This window comes from Camellia sinensis, chromosome 13 (assembly GCF_055761805.1).
Source record: "Camellia sinensis isolate YWXY chromosome 13, ASM5576180v1, whole genome shotgun sequence".
Classification (NCBI taxonomy): Eukaryota; Viridiplantae; Streptophyta; class Magnoliopsida; order Ericales; family Theaceae; genus Camellia; species Camellia sinensis.
Genome location: NC_138973.1, coordinates 92,321,302 through 92,338,833, shown reverse-complemented (window position 1 = coordinate 92,338,833; position 17,532 = coordinate 92,321,302). Strand labels below are relative to the sequence as shown.

Below are 17,532 nucleotides of genomic sequence, written 5' to 3'. Positions count from 1 at the left end.
AAATAATGAGACCCCATCTTTGATGAAACTCACTATTTTATTTTGAATCTGATGGCATGACCTATGAGAGCCCAACCCATCGTTCCTATGAGTTCCTCAAACAATATTCAAAAAATAGTAACAAGTGTGATGTGCACTTGTTAATCTTGGGATTAAAATGAAAAACATTTTGAAAATATTTACGACATTAAAAAACTCTCTAAAATCTATAAAATTTATTTTTAAATTAGTAAAAAGTGTATTATATTTTCTTTGTGGTGCCCAAATTTATTAGGAAAGTCTTACTAGAGAAATAAAGAAAAAGAAAATCACTTGGCCTTAATCACCTAATTAAATAATTAAAGAGAAGAAAATTAGAATAAAATAAAAACAATATGGATAAAAACATTTTTTTAATTTACGTTTTAAAATATCTTCAAAAGTTAAGAAATTTAAAGAAAGATGAAATCAATTAAAGCTGACTTTTCAGAATACCAAAATTATTCATCCAAATACAAAAATAAGAAGGGAGAATTACTTATCAGTTGGACAGAAAAAAAAAAAAATTACGCAAATATAGAGGGATGCAAGTGAGACTTACACTCCCACATCTTTTCACTTACACCCCAACACAAAATTACTTGCACCCTCTATATTTTTGTAATTTTTTTCTCTACTCATGAAAAAATAAAAGGATAAAGATTTACTTAAAATATATATTGTCCCCTGTGATTTAAAAAATCACAAATATTCCCTTATCAGAATTTTTTATTTAACAAAATTAATTTAAAAAATAAAATTTCTAACTACTTTCGTATACAATGATAAAATTATCTAAATTATTTATTAAAATAAATTTCAAACATTATTAAAAAGAGAAAAATGATGAAAAATCCACTCTAACAGTTGTCTAAGGCATTAGGTCCAGTAATTTCATTTTTTTTTTGTTGGTGAGAAATCCACACTTGCGTAAAATAATTTGGCAAGAAATCATAGAGAACATTCTATTTTCAATTTTACCTCTTGACTTTTTTATCTATTTGACTTTTCGTTGACTATCTGTTGAAATTTATATTTATCTGTTGAAATTTTTTGTATATCTGGTGAAATTTTTTGTATTTGTTCAAATTCTTTTACTATCTGTTCAAATTTTTTTTGTATAAATTTTCTATCTATGCAAATTTTTTATTTGTCTATATTTTATCTGTACAAATTTTCTATCCAAATATCTATATAATTTTTATCTATACAAATTTTGCAAAGAAATCAAACATTTGTTCAAATTTTTAGTCTTTTTAACTGTAGAATTTTTTGACCTATTTGTTCAATTTTTATATCTATCTGTTGAACCTACTTCCCCTCTTGGTGTGAAACCAAACATATAAAGTCTGTTGAACTTATCTATCTGTTAGACCTATATATATCTGCAATTTGTTTCATCAACATCAACAACAACACAATATCACAACAATCAATATCTATTCAACAGATATACAACAAATTTGTTGAACCTATATATCTGTTGAACCTAAATATCAAATTTATCATCAATAATAACAAATTTATCGATTGAAAATCTAACAACAACAACAACAACAAATCTATACGACCGAGGGTTGAAAATCTAACAACAACAACATCATTATCATCATCATCAACAACCAACAACTAAGACTCTGATCCACCACAACAAAAATTTAAAAAAATTAAAAAAAAAATACATAAACCTAGGGTTTCAACTCAAATTTGTGCATAACCGATGGTTTAAACCTACATGCTCCAGTACAGATCTACCACTGGTAGAAAAGAGAGAGAGAGAAGAGAAACCGTAGGGTTTTAACTCAAATCTATGCACAAATTAGATAATGAAGAGGGAGACAGAATAGAGGAGAGAGAGAGAGAGAGAGACAGTGTCGGAGATGGAGGCTACGACATTGCTTCTGCCTGAGTCGACAATTTCACAGCGGCGGTACTCTTACAAGTTGATCTGGTTGTGCCCAACATTGGAGGTGACGATGATCTAGACCAATAGGAGGTGGCGGAGGATGTCGACGGTGACCCGAGATCTAGGGTTTTTAGACGAGATCTAGAGAGAGAAAGTAGATCGGAGCTGATCCGGCAATTATGCTATACGCCACTAGAGAACGGCGGAGTAGTTCATTTTTTTTTAAGATTGAAGCTGTGGAGAGAAAAGAGAAAGATGATGTGAGAGAGAGAGAGAGAGAGAGAAAGAAAGAAGGTTTAGTGAGAGGAACTGTGTATACGGTATATATATGAGTTCAGATCCTTGGCTGTGGTTTTCTGCCGTGTTTCCTGCAGTGATTTCAAAACGACGTCATTTTGATAATTTTTTTTTAAAGACAAACAGAGAAGGGCAGAGGCGGAGGTGGAGACGAAATGCAGAGGAAGGCGGTCGACAGTAACTCCGGCGGCGAGGCGAGGGGAAGTGGCAACAAGATCATTCTCAAGATCGGCTCTCAAAGGGAAAGAAAAAACCAAAACCTATTTGGTTGGCATGAAACCCAAGAACAAAGATTACTTATTATTGAGTTATTTACTGGTTTTGTTTTTGAATTAAATGAAAATTGACAAGAAAATAAGAAAATCTTGGAAAGATAAAAAAAAGAGGATCTTTGTTGATAAATCAAAAGATTTGAGTGTGAAATAGTTGAAGAGAGAGAGAGAGTAAAATAGATGGGTACACCACCTTGCTATGATATAGGGTCATAGACTCTAGAAGAGGACATCATCTTGGTGTCTTACAAGTTACAAATTCCAGAAAATGAACTTGGGAAATTTCTGAAAGTTTTTCACTATTGATTGGTTTTGGGGGTTGGTTTGCTCATTGAAGAGGTATATTTAACATCTTATCCAACTCAATCTCACCGCCGTCGCATCACCGCTGCTCTTCGTCTCTCTGTTTGTTAGGGTTGTGGTCTCTCTAACATTTGAAAGATGAGAGAGAAAAGAGAAGATTGGAAAGTATAAAAAAATATAATAATTCAAAATAACATCATTTTGAAAGCATCGCAAGAATCACCGCAGCTTAACACAGCAGAGGATCTGGGCTCATATATATATATGTGGATAATTTGGTTATTTTGATGTAACTTATCCTTATAGACAAAGTATTTTAGAGCTTGAATTTTTTGACAACAATAATTCAAAATTAGATTTATAAACCGAGTATCTTATAAAAAATTATTAATTAATTTGATAATTTATTAATAAAAAAATAATTTATTATTAAATTAAAAAGTGTTTAAGACCATCTCCAACGGTGAACCAAACCCAGCATCAGATTTAAATTTTGATGAAAAACCCACTTTTTCACGCTCCAACGGTTTCACCAAATCGATATCAAATCCAGAATTCAGCAAAAATGGTACCAAACTGAGTGCAGGCGAAGCATTTCAGCAAATCACTGTTCCTAACCGTTGGGATGAGACGAACAGGTCGACCATCCGGTTGACCAACCGGTCGCCCCGGAGAAAGTTCAGACCGTTCACAAAAAGGTTCAAACCAGTCCAAAAAAAAAAAAAAAAAAAAAAAATTGCCTAGGTGGTCGACCACCCGGTCGACCGGCCGGTTGACCACCCGGTCGACCACCAAAAGTTCAAAAAGTTCCAAAAAAAAGGTTCTAACGGGTAAAAAAAAAAAAAAAAAAAAATTTTTTTTTGCCATTACCGGTTGACCGGCCGGTCGACCGGCCGGTCAACCAACCGGTTGCCCAGCGCAAATTTGATGAAACGGATTTGCTATTGAACCGTTGGAGCGCGAAGTATCAAATTAAGGAAATGACCCATTTTTTACACAAATTTGATGAAATATTTGGTACACCGTTGGAGATGCTCTAAAAGACAGCATTCTTTGTAATTTACTCAAAAATATAAAAATAACATGATACAAAGTTGTTTTGGTAAAACAGTATTGAAATCAAGGGATTTAATTTCAGGAGGGAAGAGAGAGAGAGAGAGAGAGAGAGATGAAGCTGAGTAGAAAATGGAAGAAATCTGGAAGAGGAGGAGATAAAGATGGAGAGGACGACAATTTCTCTCTTCCCACTTCTGACGATTTCCGTCCCTTGGACACCCAAGGTACTCTCTCTCTCTCTCTCTACTGTATTGTATCTATCAGCTCAGATTGAATTAGGGTTTTATTTGCTGCTTTATTTTGAAGAATTTAGTTTTTTTTTCGATTCTACAGAACAGGAGGAATTGGTTCGATCACTTCAACAGATTCAAGTTCAACAGTCTCTTTTATGGAGGGTAATACTATTATTATTCAATTCTTTCAATCAATTCTTGCTCTGATTTTTCTAATTTTCCATAATTTGTTTTTGTTTCTATTTTATTTATCAATTTCTTTCTGAATGGATTCATGTAGAGAGTGTTTTCAGCCATTGTCTTTTGTTATGCCGCGTTTCTCATCTACTCAATCTATCAGCAGGTTTCTTCTCCATGGGAACTGGTATACTTTCTCTTCAACTCTATATAACCTTATTTATATACATATTATATATATATATATATATATATACACATCCGAACAGTTGCGAAGCCTGGATTTTGGCTAAGAGAGGGCAATAATAAGAGAGAATTGATTACGACGGTGATACATGTTATCCAATCACAAACTACCATGTAGATATATAACCTAATGCCATGTGTTTGTAGATTCAGTTTGAATAAGGCAGCTACATTTAGATAGTGGGGTTCACGGTTGACAGTTGTATATATTTTTGGATGATAACACCATGATGTGTTAGTGATAACATGGTATCATCGAGTTTTAAGGTCAAAGGTTATGTCTACCATGATGTCCCCCAACCCTAACAACAACACCGACTTAGACTGTGATGCTCGTTCCCACCAGCTCCTTGTCCCACCTTATATAACTTGAGAGAGGAGACACAGAGAAGACAAATATTTCATTGAGACATTTCATCAAATAAGTAGAAAATATTACGTACTCTTACACATATTTATCACGCAAGAAAAAAAAATTTACTAACAAGAATAAACTTGCAAGCATTACCAAAAAAATAAAAAACAAACATTTAAAGGTAATGTTCACAGCAAAATAAAGGAGAATACTGCAAAATATACATTTAAAGGGAGCAAAGTGTATGGATTTTTTTTTAATAAAAAAAAATAGCAGCATATATTAAATTTTAGAAGGGCAATTTGAAAAACTATTTTGTAAACATAAGCTAAATAGTAAATTTACAAAGTTGAGTGAGGGAGCTACCTCCACCCCTGCATCTGAATGTATTTTGTGAAATTGTTTGAAAAGCCATTACAGTGACAGGTATATTAAAGAGTAGTGAGTGAGGATCTATTTTACAATCGTCAATGACTACCTTATGCATAATAATTTTAAAATTTGTCCTAAAACTTGGTCATACGAAGCAGTTGGAGGATCTGATCACATCAATTTGGCAAAAGCTAGGGTTACTCGGCCATTCAAGGTTGATTGAATTTATACTATTGAAAGTTAGATTAAGGCTGTGTTTGGTTCATGGATTTGGGTAGGGATTTGGAAATAGAAAGGGAAAAGATGGGTAAAATATAATTACATTTCACACACATTTTCCCTTTCCATTTCCAATCCCTACCCAAATCCATGAACCAAATACAGCATAAGGGTTACCAAAAATGTATTAGATCTACTGACTGTTGTTTTTTTGGTTTCCATATTGTCTCTGTGAACTGTTTGTTACCCCCTTCCAATTAATGAGAAAGGTTTAAGCAAATCACAGGCTTGGGAAAACCAGAATTAACTATTTAGTGGCCATATGCCTTTTTTTTTTTTTGCTTTTTTTTTTGGGATTAGCACTAAAGTGTTCGGATCAAAGTCCGACTAATCCCCAGAGGTGCACGGGCCCTCGGTAAGGAGTTTCTTACAAGTGCACCACAGTTAATTCAATGATTTTTTCCTAGTCCGATGGCCCCTAGGAATTGTTAGCTCCGAAGAGGTTTCAATCCCTAAACCTTTAGAGGGAATACACCCCCAAGACCTAAGGCCTTGCCACAGGCCAACCCCTTAGGGTTTTTTTTGGATGCTACTTTAAAGGGTTACCTAGGCGAGATGATCATAGTAGACAGCATGAATAGCTTGATTTGTGTAATTTGCGATGGATAGTTTCCTCTATGAGTGCTAATTTGACTGAAATATGTTTGTTGGCCTTTGGTGAACAGCGTTATCATGCTTACTTCATGGAAGACGTTGACTCCTGGATCATTATATCTGCAGGTTCATTTCTTCACTTGTGTACTTGCTAATATTCTTTGCCACCTGATTCTTAACTGAGATATTATGATGTTAGAGTTCTACAATTACCTTGAAACAAATCAAATTGTTTAAAAATTTTAGTTCCCTTACTATGTTAAAAGGCATTTGTATTATTTTGCTGCATTTTGTTTCCGTAGGCGCCTCCAATGTGGACCTTTTTTTTTATGTTAGTACTTAATTGATTGGCCTGTTCCTTGAGATACAATTCAATTGTAGTATGATGTCCTCTAGGTGGGACAAGTATGATGTGAGGCTATGAAGCACGGACACTTCAAAATGAGCGCCATAGCGGTGTTGGACTTAGGGACACGCGTGTCCAAATCTGGACATATCAGGGGGCACGGTAGGGTTTTTTTTTTTAATTTTTGTAGATGCTTTTTGGGGTCAAAGTGTAAAATTAAGAAAGTAAAAAAAGAATATTGTTGGATGTTAAATGTTTTTTCCTCGTCAGCTTAGGTCTTATTGTTTATTATGCCTTTTTGTGGATGGATGATATATTAATTTGTTTAAATATAATAGTTTATATATATATATATATTGAATCAATGTTTGTTTTTATTAATTTTAATTGTTTGGTAATATAATGTTAATATTCATAGCAAATATATATATGAAACAAAAATAAAAAAATTGCCGTGTCCCCTGCTGTGTCCATGTCCCCATTTTTTTGAAATCACCGTATTCCGTGTCCGTACTTGTGTCCGTGTCCGTGTCCGTGTCCGTATCCGTATCCGTATCCATATCCGTGTCCGTGCTTTATAAATGTGAGGTTCTTCATCACATCACCCCATACTTATTAATCCTTGTAAAATTAAATTCTCTATTTATCAAACAAAAAATCTTTATTGGTTCTTTCTCCTTTGTTTTTATCATCTGTCACCTGGTTACGTGTGTAACATCTGTCAAACAAATTTATGTAAATAATAGTATTTCTTGTTCTTAGCAATTTTGTGTCAATTAACTTGAAAGTTCAAGTTTTTCGAATTTCTTGTACCTACCTAGCAAAATGCGTTATCCTAGGTATTAATAGATAGCAATACTTCAAAATGATCATGGCAAGGTCATCTTCTTAATTGTATGATTAGAAGGAATGGGTGTGATAGCCTCGTTGGTCAATAGGTTATTTTAGCTAAAAAGTTACTACAAGTTGTCACATCACTCTCAAATATTTTGCACGTGTTTTTATAAAAAGCCAATAATATAGCCAATTCCCAAATGAGAGCTAATTATACCTGTATGAGTTAAAATGAGATATCACTATCTTGAACTTCAATAAGAGTACATCCTGCTTTATATGAAAATATGGCCAATGACATACTGAACTATGGGTGATATAATCCCCATAGTTGGTGTGGTTCATTGATTAATTAATGGATAATGATGGATGCCCAAAAATGCCGAGTCATCTAATAATAGTATGATTTATTAGGTAATAAACTTCTGAACATCTGATAATTTGGATGTATTTTAAATGCATTATTCATAGAGTTATGTCTATTTGCTTTCATAATCAAAAGAAATGCCCCTCCTAGATAAAGGTTCCAAAAGTGCTACAAAATACTTGACATTTTGCTCTGCATATCCAAATGCTGCCGATGAGACAAGTGTCTTCAAATGGTGAAGTTTTTGGTTGGTAATAGATTTTTGTCAAGTGGTATTTGAATTGATAGTGTAGTCAGTACCTTATTGTAATGAAATGATCATTTCATTCCACCTTCATTCCGGTGAATTGAACACTACTTTAGTGTTTTTTCTGAATATCCCTAATTTAACAATAAATATCTCTGCCATTTATCATTTTTTTTATAGAAGCAATTATTTCAACATAATGATGAAGATTTAGCTTAGAATTTGATCACAAGTTTCATTAAGGAAAATAATTAGAATTTTGTTATCACATATTGAAATTATAAAGGTTGGCCCCTCCTACTTTGCAATTCCTGTGTCCGCTACTGTACACAACATTAAAATTTTACTCTTTTTTTTTTTGGTTTCTGTTATTACTATTGTGAGATCGTTGCATCACTAAAAAGAGTCATTTGACAGATTGGGCAGCTGTTTTGGTGTGTTCAGTAGCTATTGTTGGGCTACTTCATGATTCAAGATATCACAGACGATGGCTTTGGTATTCCTGCCTTTCGGGAATTTTAATGGCAGTGTTCTGGTTGTATCTAATGCTGAGGTAAAGCAATTATTGCGATGTATCTTTTCATGATGCATTTCCATTTCTTTAAATGATGCTGAAAATCTCAATGTGATCATGATTACTTTAAACCAATGTAACTATGATAATTTTGAATTATATTCTTAAAGATATCTTGACAACTGTGGCACTCACCTGCCACTTATCTGATCTTGACATGTAGATTGCCAAGGTTCAGGTGGGATATTGTCTGGCTTCCCTTCGGGCCTCTAAGGTATGTCCCTTTTGCTCGCACTTCTGTTTCGACATCTAAGGCAGTCGATTCGTTAAGTAAATTATATTTCAATATTCATGGTTTGAAATTGCAGCGGAGCTGGAATTTGCCTTTACGTGGACCATCTACTCAATGAGTCGTCTGAAGAAGTAAGAAAACTTCAAGGGTACATGTATGCTTACAAGGCCAGCTAAAAACTTTCTACTAATTGACATAAAAACAAAAACAAGTTAGGAAAACACATTCCATGGATCTCGATATGGATGCAGACTGGTAATCGGCGTCTATTCTTGAAAGGCGAAGAAGGTTTGGGAAAGGGCTTCTAATCCGATGGTTCCCCAACGGGGGTGCTTGCAATACTTATCTGGATACACATTTTGTACACATGAAGGAATAAGCGTTCTCATGAATTTTCTGCTGTTGGAGATAGGCTAGTGATGTACTCTTGTTTTCGAGTTGTTTTTGCTTGGTTGTTGCACTAGAGTAGGCGTTGGTTGATAGCAAAAAATGATAACCTTCTGTTGCCTTTGTTTGTTTGTTTGTTTGTTTTATTTTTCCTCACCTTTTCGTTTAGGTCATGATTGCTTGAATCTGTTTTGGTTGTTATAATTTTGGTAATTTTTCTTGTTTAATTGAAAAACATGACCTCATGCCTAATTCTGTTAGAAAAATTTAGAGTGACGATGAATGAGAGATGAGTTGGCTGACAAGTGGGGTTTGCTCAAGCTAATTTCAAAGCTAAGTGGGAATTAGAATGAGACTGCACTTTTAGTAGTTCATTTCATTAGCTGATACCTTAATTAGGTTGTTTTTCTATGAGTGGAATTTCGGAATATTTCAACAAGTTAATGAACCTCAAAAATATTTGAGCTTTGGGATCTTTTAGCTCACCAGCAGTCTCTAAGTCAACCTTTCTATGAGCCTTTCAAGTCGCTTGGTTTGTCTTACAATTAGGAGACTGATTTTGTTTACACCTTTCAAAATTGCGGAGCTCAAAAGTTTAAGTACGGTCAATATATTCTTTTGAATATAAAGTCCAAAATTTTGGACCAATCACAATAGATTTTTCAAAATGATGTTGAAAATAATGTTTCAGAAAGGAAATTCTGATATAGTACTTTAGACATTGAGACGAATTACACTACAGAAACAGTATTGTTATATCTCTTAATTTTTTGCTCAATGTTATTCCCAATGATGTGGCTTACCGCTATGTGAAATGATCTCACACTTTTCTCTTTTAACTTCCCTAATTGAACGTCATTGAGGAGACAAAATCAAAGGAATAAATCATTTTTTCTATAGAAGCGAGCCACTTCCCCAACTATGCAATGGACAAGTAGAAATGACACAAAGATGTGTCTGTTCAAGAACGTAGGGCTGAGTAAAGAATTCATAAAATTTGTAATTCGATCCGATCTAGTTTAATCTAGTAGGTTTGGATTGATTTTTTGAATTCGTAATTCAGTTCCAGATTGAAAAATTAAAAATTCGTAGTCCATGGATTGGTTCTGGATTGAATCCCATGGTTTCGGATTGGGACCGTATACAAATAGCTTATATTTATATTATACAATAGTATCTTCTCTTATTCCATATAAAATCTTAACTCAAACCTAAACCCGCATAATATATTCTTTTATTGCTTTTGTTTGCTAGTTTTTAGTTTTAATTTGTAATGATCTAAATAGTTATGGTAGAATCAATTTTCTTATAGTTGTTTAAATTTTAGAATAATATGTCGCTATTGTGGAAAGACACGCTGCTATTATGGAACTAATATGATGCTATGTTTATATTTTTATGAAATTAAAATGTTATATATTTTTTTATTATTTAATTATGTGAATCTCTAGTCTTAAACCAATCAAATCTGTGTTTAAATAGATTGGTTCGGTGATTCCACGATTTAAACGGATTGGATTAGTTTTAATTTTTCAAGAATTATAAATAACAGATTGATTTTAATATTATCCAAATCCGAACCATGCCCCCCTACAAGAACGTATTGAATGTTAGTTGCATGTGGGAAAACTATTCCATTCGAGAATGAGCTGAAAGAGATGAATAATGGTTTTGCTAGTAATTATTCAATACTCTCGAAGTGTCCACTCAGCATGCTTAATGTGATGCTTTCAAACAAATAAAAGCACCGAGAGAATCTCCCATTGTTCATCAAATTTGAATAAAAATTTGATGAAATATTTGATCTGATATGATACATTCCAATCGTTTTCATCAATTCTGTCAATCGTTCGGCGTATAGTAAATTTTGATCAAAATGTGGTCGTTCACCCGATCATCCACTAGGCCGTCCACTAACGGTCAATTTCAAAATTTGATGAAATGTTAAACGCTCTCTCAATTTGATGAAAAATTTGCCGCATCCTTCATTTGATATCACTTTGATGATAGGATTGGAGCACCATTTTCACTAAATTTTCATCAAATTTAAATTTGATGAAAGATATGAGTAAACATTGGAGATGGCCTAATATGACTGTAAAACAAATAAAGTTACTTAACTTGACTCATATTCGATTCTTTAAAAATTCTATTGAAATCGGTTCGTTGTGAAAGCAAAACCATGCTTGAACACTTAGGGTGTGTTTGTTTTGAAGGATTAGGAGGTGTGATTGGACTATTAGTCTTATCGGACTAATAAGATAACTACATATCTCTCAATTTCTTTTCTTTTCTCTTCAAATCACTCAATCCAAACATAATAGTCTATTGTTTGTTTGAAAAATTTTGCTCCAGACTATTAGTCTCACAAATATGGGATTATTCTATCCCATGGGGGTGGGATAAAAACCATTGGATTGGTATCCCATGGGATTATTTTGTGAAATGTCCATTTTACCCTCCATGCTATTACTTAGTAAACAATTAAAAAAGAGTAAAATAGTCTTTTGAACATTTATAAATTATTTTTTTAGTGTTGTTAATTTAAAATTATATATTAAATAAAAAATATAAATTATAAATTAAATTTATTTAAAAATAATAGATTATAAATTATGGCCTTATAAATTAAATTTTTTTAGTGTTGTTGAAAATTTAATTTATATATTAAATAAAATTATTTTTTTTATTGTCGTTAATTTAAAATTATATATTAAATAAAAAATATAAATTACAAGGGTAAAATAGTCTTTTGAACATTTACCATTATCTAGTCCGTCTAACTAAACATTGAATTCATTAAAAATAGTTCAATCCAGACACATAATCCCATGATTAAACAAAGGATACAAATCTAGTCCAACCAAATAGTCCGGGAACAACGTATTTGGAGACTAATAATCCGATAGATTACAATCCCTCATTATCCAGTCCGTCTAAACAAACGCACCCTTATTACTTGATTTGGTAAACATGTATGCATTATAAAAAATCAAGTTAGTAAGACTTGACTATATTTGGCTTGTTACAAACTCATTCAAAATTGAATTGTTATGTAAACAAATCAAATTTAAAAATATTTTAAAATTCATTAAAATTTTCAAGTTAAATTCGATTAATTTACTACTTGACTCATTTATAACCTTGAGTGCCAATAATGGAATACTAAGGAAAAGTAGAATCGATATAATCCACGTTAGTTAGTTGAGTGAGAGACAAAATTGATCACATTCATCTTGTTTTGTATGACCTATACCATGTGCAGATGGTCTCCCAAAAGTATTAAATAATTTTCCTCTCACCAAATACCCATTAAAAAGAAAAAGGTAAATTACACAGACCTTCCTTGATATTTGAAGAAAATGTAATGAACTCATAATTTTGATCTAATTACATTGACCTATTTTTTCGGAAAGTTAAAGAGACTATAACTAATATAGATGGTATAAAAATACAAAAATATATAAGGTAAAATATACATTTCAATGTAATAAAGATGACAATATTATTTTTTTTTATTCATACAACTAACGAATTTCTGATTAAAACGAGATAAAATGTTAAATAAATTAAAATTTGGACAAATTTCACTTTACCCCTATTTAGTCCATGTGCAAATTACTTTCTTATTTTTTGAAAATAACTACATAACCCCCATATAATTTATAAACTAAAACATAGAACATTTAAATTGACCTTTATAACCTTGTCTTCTTTCTTTCTTTTAATAAACCTCTCCATATATATATATATATATATATATTCTTTCTTCTTCTTCAATTGCTGCCAAACTGTAAGTAATTTCATCTCTACTTCGGCAAGCGACGCGCACCTAAGAGGCGCACACACCTGCACACTAGGAAATCACTCACCCAGTACTCTTACAATTCATAACAAAAAAACATACCCATACAAATGGCCAATGGAACACACTCAGTTCTACATTTTTTTGGACAATATGGAATTCATTTTTTCTTTACCAATTTTCATTTATTCATATTGCTTCAGCACTAACTAATGATGTTAGTAACACGCTACCTTCACCAACCCAAACACCCTACGTCCACCACCTATATGCTGCGGAAATTTTGCGAGCAACTAGTAAAAGAATTGTTTCTGTATCTATTAAATACACATATAACTTTATGGGTTCAAGTTTTTGGACCACCACTTTACGCTTTATGCTAAAGGTTAGGTGTGTACTGAATCTTTCCCCTCCCAAACACACATTAATGTGTACTTATTAGGCGTTGTTTTTTTTTTACACATATATAGTCTGATATCAGAGAAGTATTAGATTAAGACAACCAATAACAAAGCAAAACAAATATATGGTAACAATGTGGGCAATCAATCTGTGTTGGTTGCACATTAAAAGTTCATGAAGCTTGTCATGGGAGGTAGGGAGGCAGAAGGGGGTTCAGTGATGGTGTGTCAAGGGGGAGGAGCTGGTGGAGGTGCGATAGATGTGAGTATTGCAGTGATTGTGCAGTGGGTGGCTGTTTGAGGAGAGCTAAAGAGAAAGACAGATGGGTGGGGCTGGTTGTAGGTGGCACACTGTCGGTCATGGGAAAAGCTAGGTTGATGGGTGACCCAGAAAAAGAAAAGAAAAGAAAAATAGGAAAGGATGAGAAGAAAAGGAAGGGAATGAAAGAGGAGGTGCTAATACAATGGTTGGATGGAAAGGAGTACAGAAGGAAATAATAGAATGGCAAAACTTGTACCACTCACTATATTTTATTCAAACCCAGGAAGATCAGTGTTATTTACCCAAAAGAAAACAAAGATTTCTGTATTTCGTTTATAATTCTACACTATACATGGACCTCTGCCTAGGTACATCTGTTGAAGACAGTAGATAGTCTGTAAGGTAAACCAAAACTACAGCTTCTGGTATTGAAACCAGTCTTCAGTAGTATCATGTGTTTTGTTTTTAAAATTAAGATCCGTGTTTTGTTTGCATTAATAAACAAAAATCAGACTATAAACAGGAGAAGATGAATTGAGAATAGTACTCAACCCTTTTGAAGGGCAGAAGAAATGAAGCCATAACAAAGTAGAAACACTAATTGTATTATGTCAACCAAAACAATAAAACGAACCAAATATCAGGAAAACTCAACGAGTCTCAAAACAATCAACACTGCGCAAAACTCTCAGGAAGGTATTGACAAATCAATCCTCTTCATCAATGACCTTGGTACCAAGGCCCTTCAGCCCTTCTACTGGGATTTCAGCGACAGTAACAAGAGAGTAGAGCTCTTCTTTTGCATCTTCATCATCATTTCTCTTGCGAGCAATGCGAACTCTAATCCGCCTTGGGACACTTCGGATGCCCCTGCTCCAGATGTGCTTGTTTAGCTTCACATCCACTCTCACATCCTTTGTCCCCATGGCTTTCTGGGCAAATTTCCTGATCTCTTTTATGGCATTAGGCGCCTTCTTCTTGAATGTGCTGTTATTTACAATGACAGTACAACAAAACACACAATCACATCCTATCTCATGACGTATCACAGAATAAGTTACAGTTCAAGCAAAAATAAAAAATATAGGTCAACCATTAAAGACAATAAATACGTGTGTGGTTGTAGAAGGTTATCTCAATCGTTCTATAGTTATTCAAACAAAATGAAAAAAATGTGATAGAAATGTACACAGTAGCATAAGCAAAAGAAGCGAAGGCAGTAAAGATGATAAAAAAAATTCTTTTAAATACAAGACCCATCACGCAATTCACAGTCATAAGCACCATTGCCAAGCATGGTTTTATGAAGTCAGGAAGAACAAAAGCAGAGAAACAGTGTGAGGGAGGGAATGCTATAATTTCAGCAATCAGAGGGAACAAAGGTGTGTATCATAATGGCACTCTACATGGGTGATGTAAACACAGTTTCCATACAAAAAAACGAGTCCCCACCTAAACCAACCACATGAAGGTTGAACATTCTCACAACCTACACGTGTTCCCAATCTGAACTAAGATTGCTATAGAAAACTAGGAAATACACCAACTGTCCACGGTACATCCTGAGAGCAGAAACTGGTTGGGGAACAAACAGCATCATCCAGCCAATTGTACAAGGTTGTCAAAGATGCCAGCTAAAAAGAATTTGGGGACGGTTACAGCATCAACAGAGGTGACATCTCCATTCCACCAAAACTAAACTCTCACCAATTACTCTATAGTTATTTACTGAAGTCATGCAGAGCTAACGATTCAGAAATTACTCAGTTACATCACATAGACAAGCTAGTTACATCAAAGAACCACTTTGAAAACCCTAACACCGATTGCATGAAAAGAATACAGATTTCAACGCAACTCTGTACAATATTGCATGGAAAAAATGCAGAATACTGTAACAGAATAAACCAATTCCGGACATTAATTGTTCAACCAAGCTGATCAAATCACAATCATAAGAAAACTGACATATTCAATAAGCAGGCAATGAATCTCTTGTTCACCTTGAATCCACTCTAATGTAAACTACGCAACTAAGATTGAGCTTCCCGGGATTAATTATTTTACCGTAAATTTCGAATTATGGTCTCAAAGGCATGGCTAAATAGATTCAGAAACATAAGGAGCCACAATAGATTCACATTTTATGTCAAATCCAAGAACTAGAACATATAGATGATTCTGATTATTCAAACATTTAAAAAAGCAATATCAAGAATAGAATTAACCAAAAATTAAGATAACCCTTCACAACTACATAACCAATTAATTCAGCACTACCAAGAATCAAACTTTATATAGTAACAGATAGAATCAACAAGCCATAATGCATATATAGATAGATAAATTAGTACCAGCTGTGCAAGCGCTTGTGGAGGTTGATGGTGTACTCCCTAGTCACCACCTCTTCTTTTCTTCCCTTCGTCTTCTCCACCATTTTCGCTCTCTCTTCGAGCAGCACTACTCAGCAATGCCTGCACTACTCAACCATACAAGCAAACAAACATACTCTTCAGCTCATTTTTTATACCACAAATCGATCTCAATTCACAGAAATTGGAACTTCCATTGGTATTTACATAAAAAACACAGATCTGCTCAATGTAATCGACATAGTTAACAGAGATCGTGAAACAATTAACAACAAAGAAAATTTTAAACGCAGACACAAGCACATACAAAGCTTTGATTCAGAGAGAGAGAGAGAGAGAGAGAGAGAGACCTCTAGGTTTGGATTTGGAAGATGGAGACGAGAGTGAAGACGAAGGAGGGTTGAAGTAATAATAAAACCCTATTTGTACACCCTAGTTATGCTCTATAAGCGGCTTTATGGATTTTGTTTTGGACCCGGGTAGATGGCTCAGCCCTTTCCCTAGCCCATGGACCCATCGACGGTTTTTGGGTTTGGTTTTGGACCCAATCTGTTCCGTTTACGCTGTGTTTAGTTGAGAAATTTGAAAATAGAAAAAAAAAATGTGTATAATTAAGTAAAATATAAGTATATTTTATTCATATTTCACCTATATTTTTTATTTTCCTTTTCAAATCTCTTCCCAAATTCTTCAACCAAACACAACGTTAAGAAATCGAAAATGATCATATATTAGAGCATCTCCGTCAAACTAATTAAAATTTTGGTATATTTTGATTTGAAAGTTGCTTTTTCTATTTTGACTATACACCTTAAATATATTATCCAACAAGCTCTTTATTCTTTTTTTATTATTATTTAAATATTATTTTTATTCATTTTAATTTAGAATTATTTTTTGTATGAACATAATTCATTTTAAAATATAAAAAGTACTATTTTTTAAATATTTGACTAGGTAAAACCACCGGTTACATTTGTTGAGCTAAAATCATCAAAACTAAAATGACTAACTTGATAGTTTGATAGAGGTGAAATTTAGTGATTTACTCATTATTTTAGCTAAAATATGAAAATAACTAGTTTGACGGTGATACTCTTAGTATTTGGTTTTGTTTGTTTTTTGATTTATTGTAAATAAAGGATACATAGAAGATATTAACGGTTTTATAAAAATTTATAGAATCTCATATCGGGAATAAATGAAGAGAGATAACAGAAGATACTCTATAAATGTCTCTTCTCTTAATTTTTATTACAAAATGTATAGTATTAGTCATTTGTTTTCTAATATACCCAAAATATTACTAATATAAGAAGGATTTAACTGTTATATTTTGATCGGTATCAGTGTAAATTATTTTAAAATCATTTTATATGATTGGTTTGATTTTATCAATTTTTCCTAGAATTCTAAATCCAAGCAAGGCCTATAGAAACTATCTAGTCTAGGAATAGAGAGAAAGGATTCCGGAGAATGAAACACTATAAACTGAAAAATTATTAAGTAGTTCAGGGTATTACTAGGCAATGCCCCTACCAATCATCAAATGTGATGCTTTTTTGTTATTTTTCATGACTCAATACGAACTCATGTC

General features: G+C 33.2%; 2 protein-coding genes across 4 annotated transcripts; one reads left to right on the top strand and one right to left on the bottom strand.

Moving 5' to 3' along the window:
- The first annotated feature begins 3,884 nt into the window (after window positions 1-3,884).
- LOC114311738 (histone-lysine N-methyltransferase) lies at window positions 3,885-9,361 on the top strand. Its single transcript, XM_028257906.2, has 7 exons — window positions 3,885-4,076; window positions 4,186-4,247; window positions 4,366-4,449; window positions 6,180-6,234; window positions 8,320-8,455; window positions 8,640-8,690; window positions 8,785-9,361. The coding sequence occupies exons 1-7, from the start codon at window positions 3,965-3,967 to the stop codon at window positions 8,882-8,884; spliced, it is 600 nt and encodes a 199-aa protein (XP_028113707.2). The 5' UTR covers window positions 3,885-3,964; the 3' UTR covers window positions 8,885-9,361.
- A 4,783-nt stretch (window positions 9,362-14,144) lies between these two features.
- Window positions 14,145-16,399, bottom strand: LOC114311737 (large ribosomal subunit protein eL31). 3 transcript variants are annotated; one of them, XM_028257904.2, is made up of 3 exons: window positions 16,286-16,399; window positions 15,918-16,042; window positions 14,145-14,550 (listed from the first exon to the last, which is right to left on the bottom strand). In XM_028257904.2, exons 2-3 carry the CDS (start codon window positions 15,998-16,000, stop codon window positions 14,271-14,273), a joined length of 363 nt encoding a protein of 120 aa, XP_028113705.1. In that variant the 5' UTR covers window positions 16,001-16,042; window positions 16,286-16,399; the 3' UTR covers window positions 14,145-14,270. The 3 variants fall into 3 exon arrangements, with proteins under 3 accessions (XP_028113705.1, XP_028113706.1, XP_082759010.1); XM_028257905.2 differs by having other exon boundaries at window positions 15,918-16,037; window positions 16,286-16,387; XM_082902884.1 differs by having other exon boundaries at window positions 16,243-16,364.
- Between the last annotated feature and the right edge of the window lie 1,133 nt (window positions 16,400-17,532).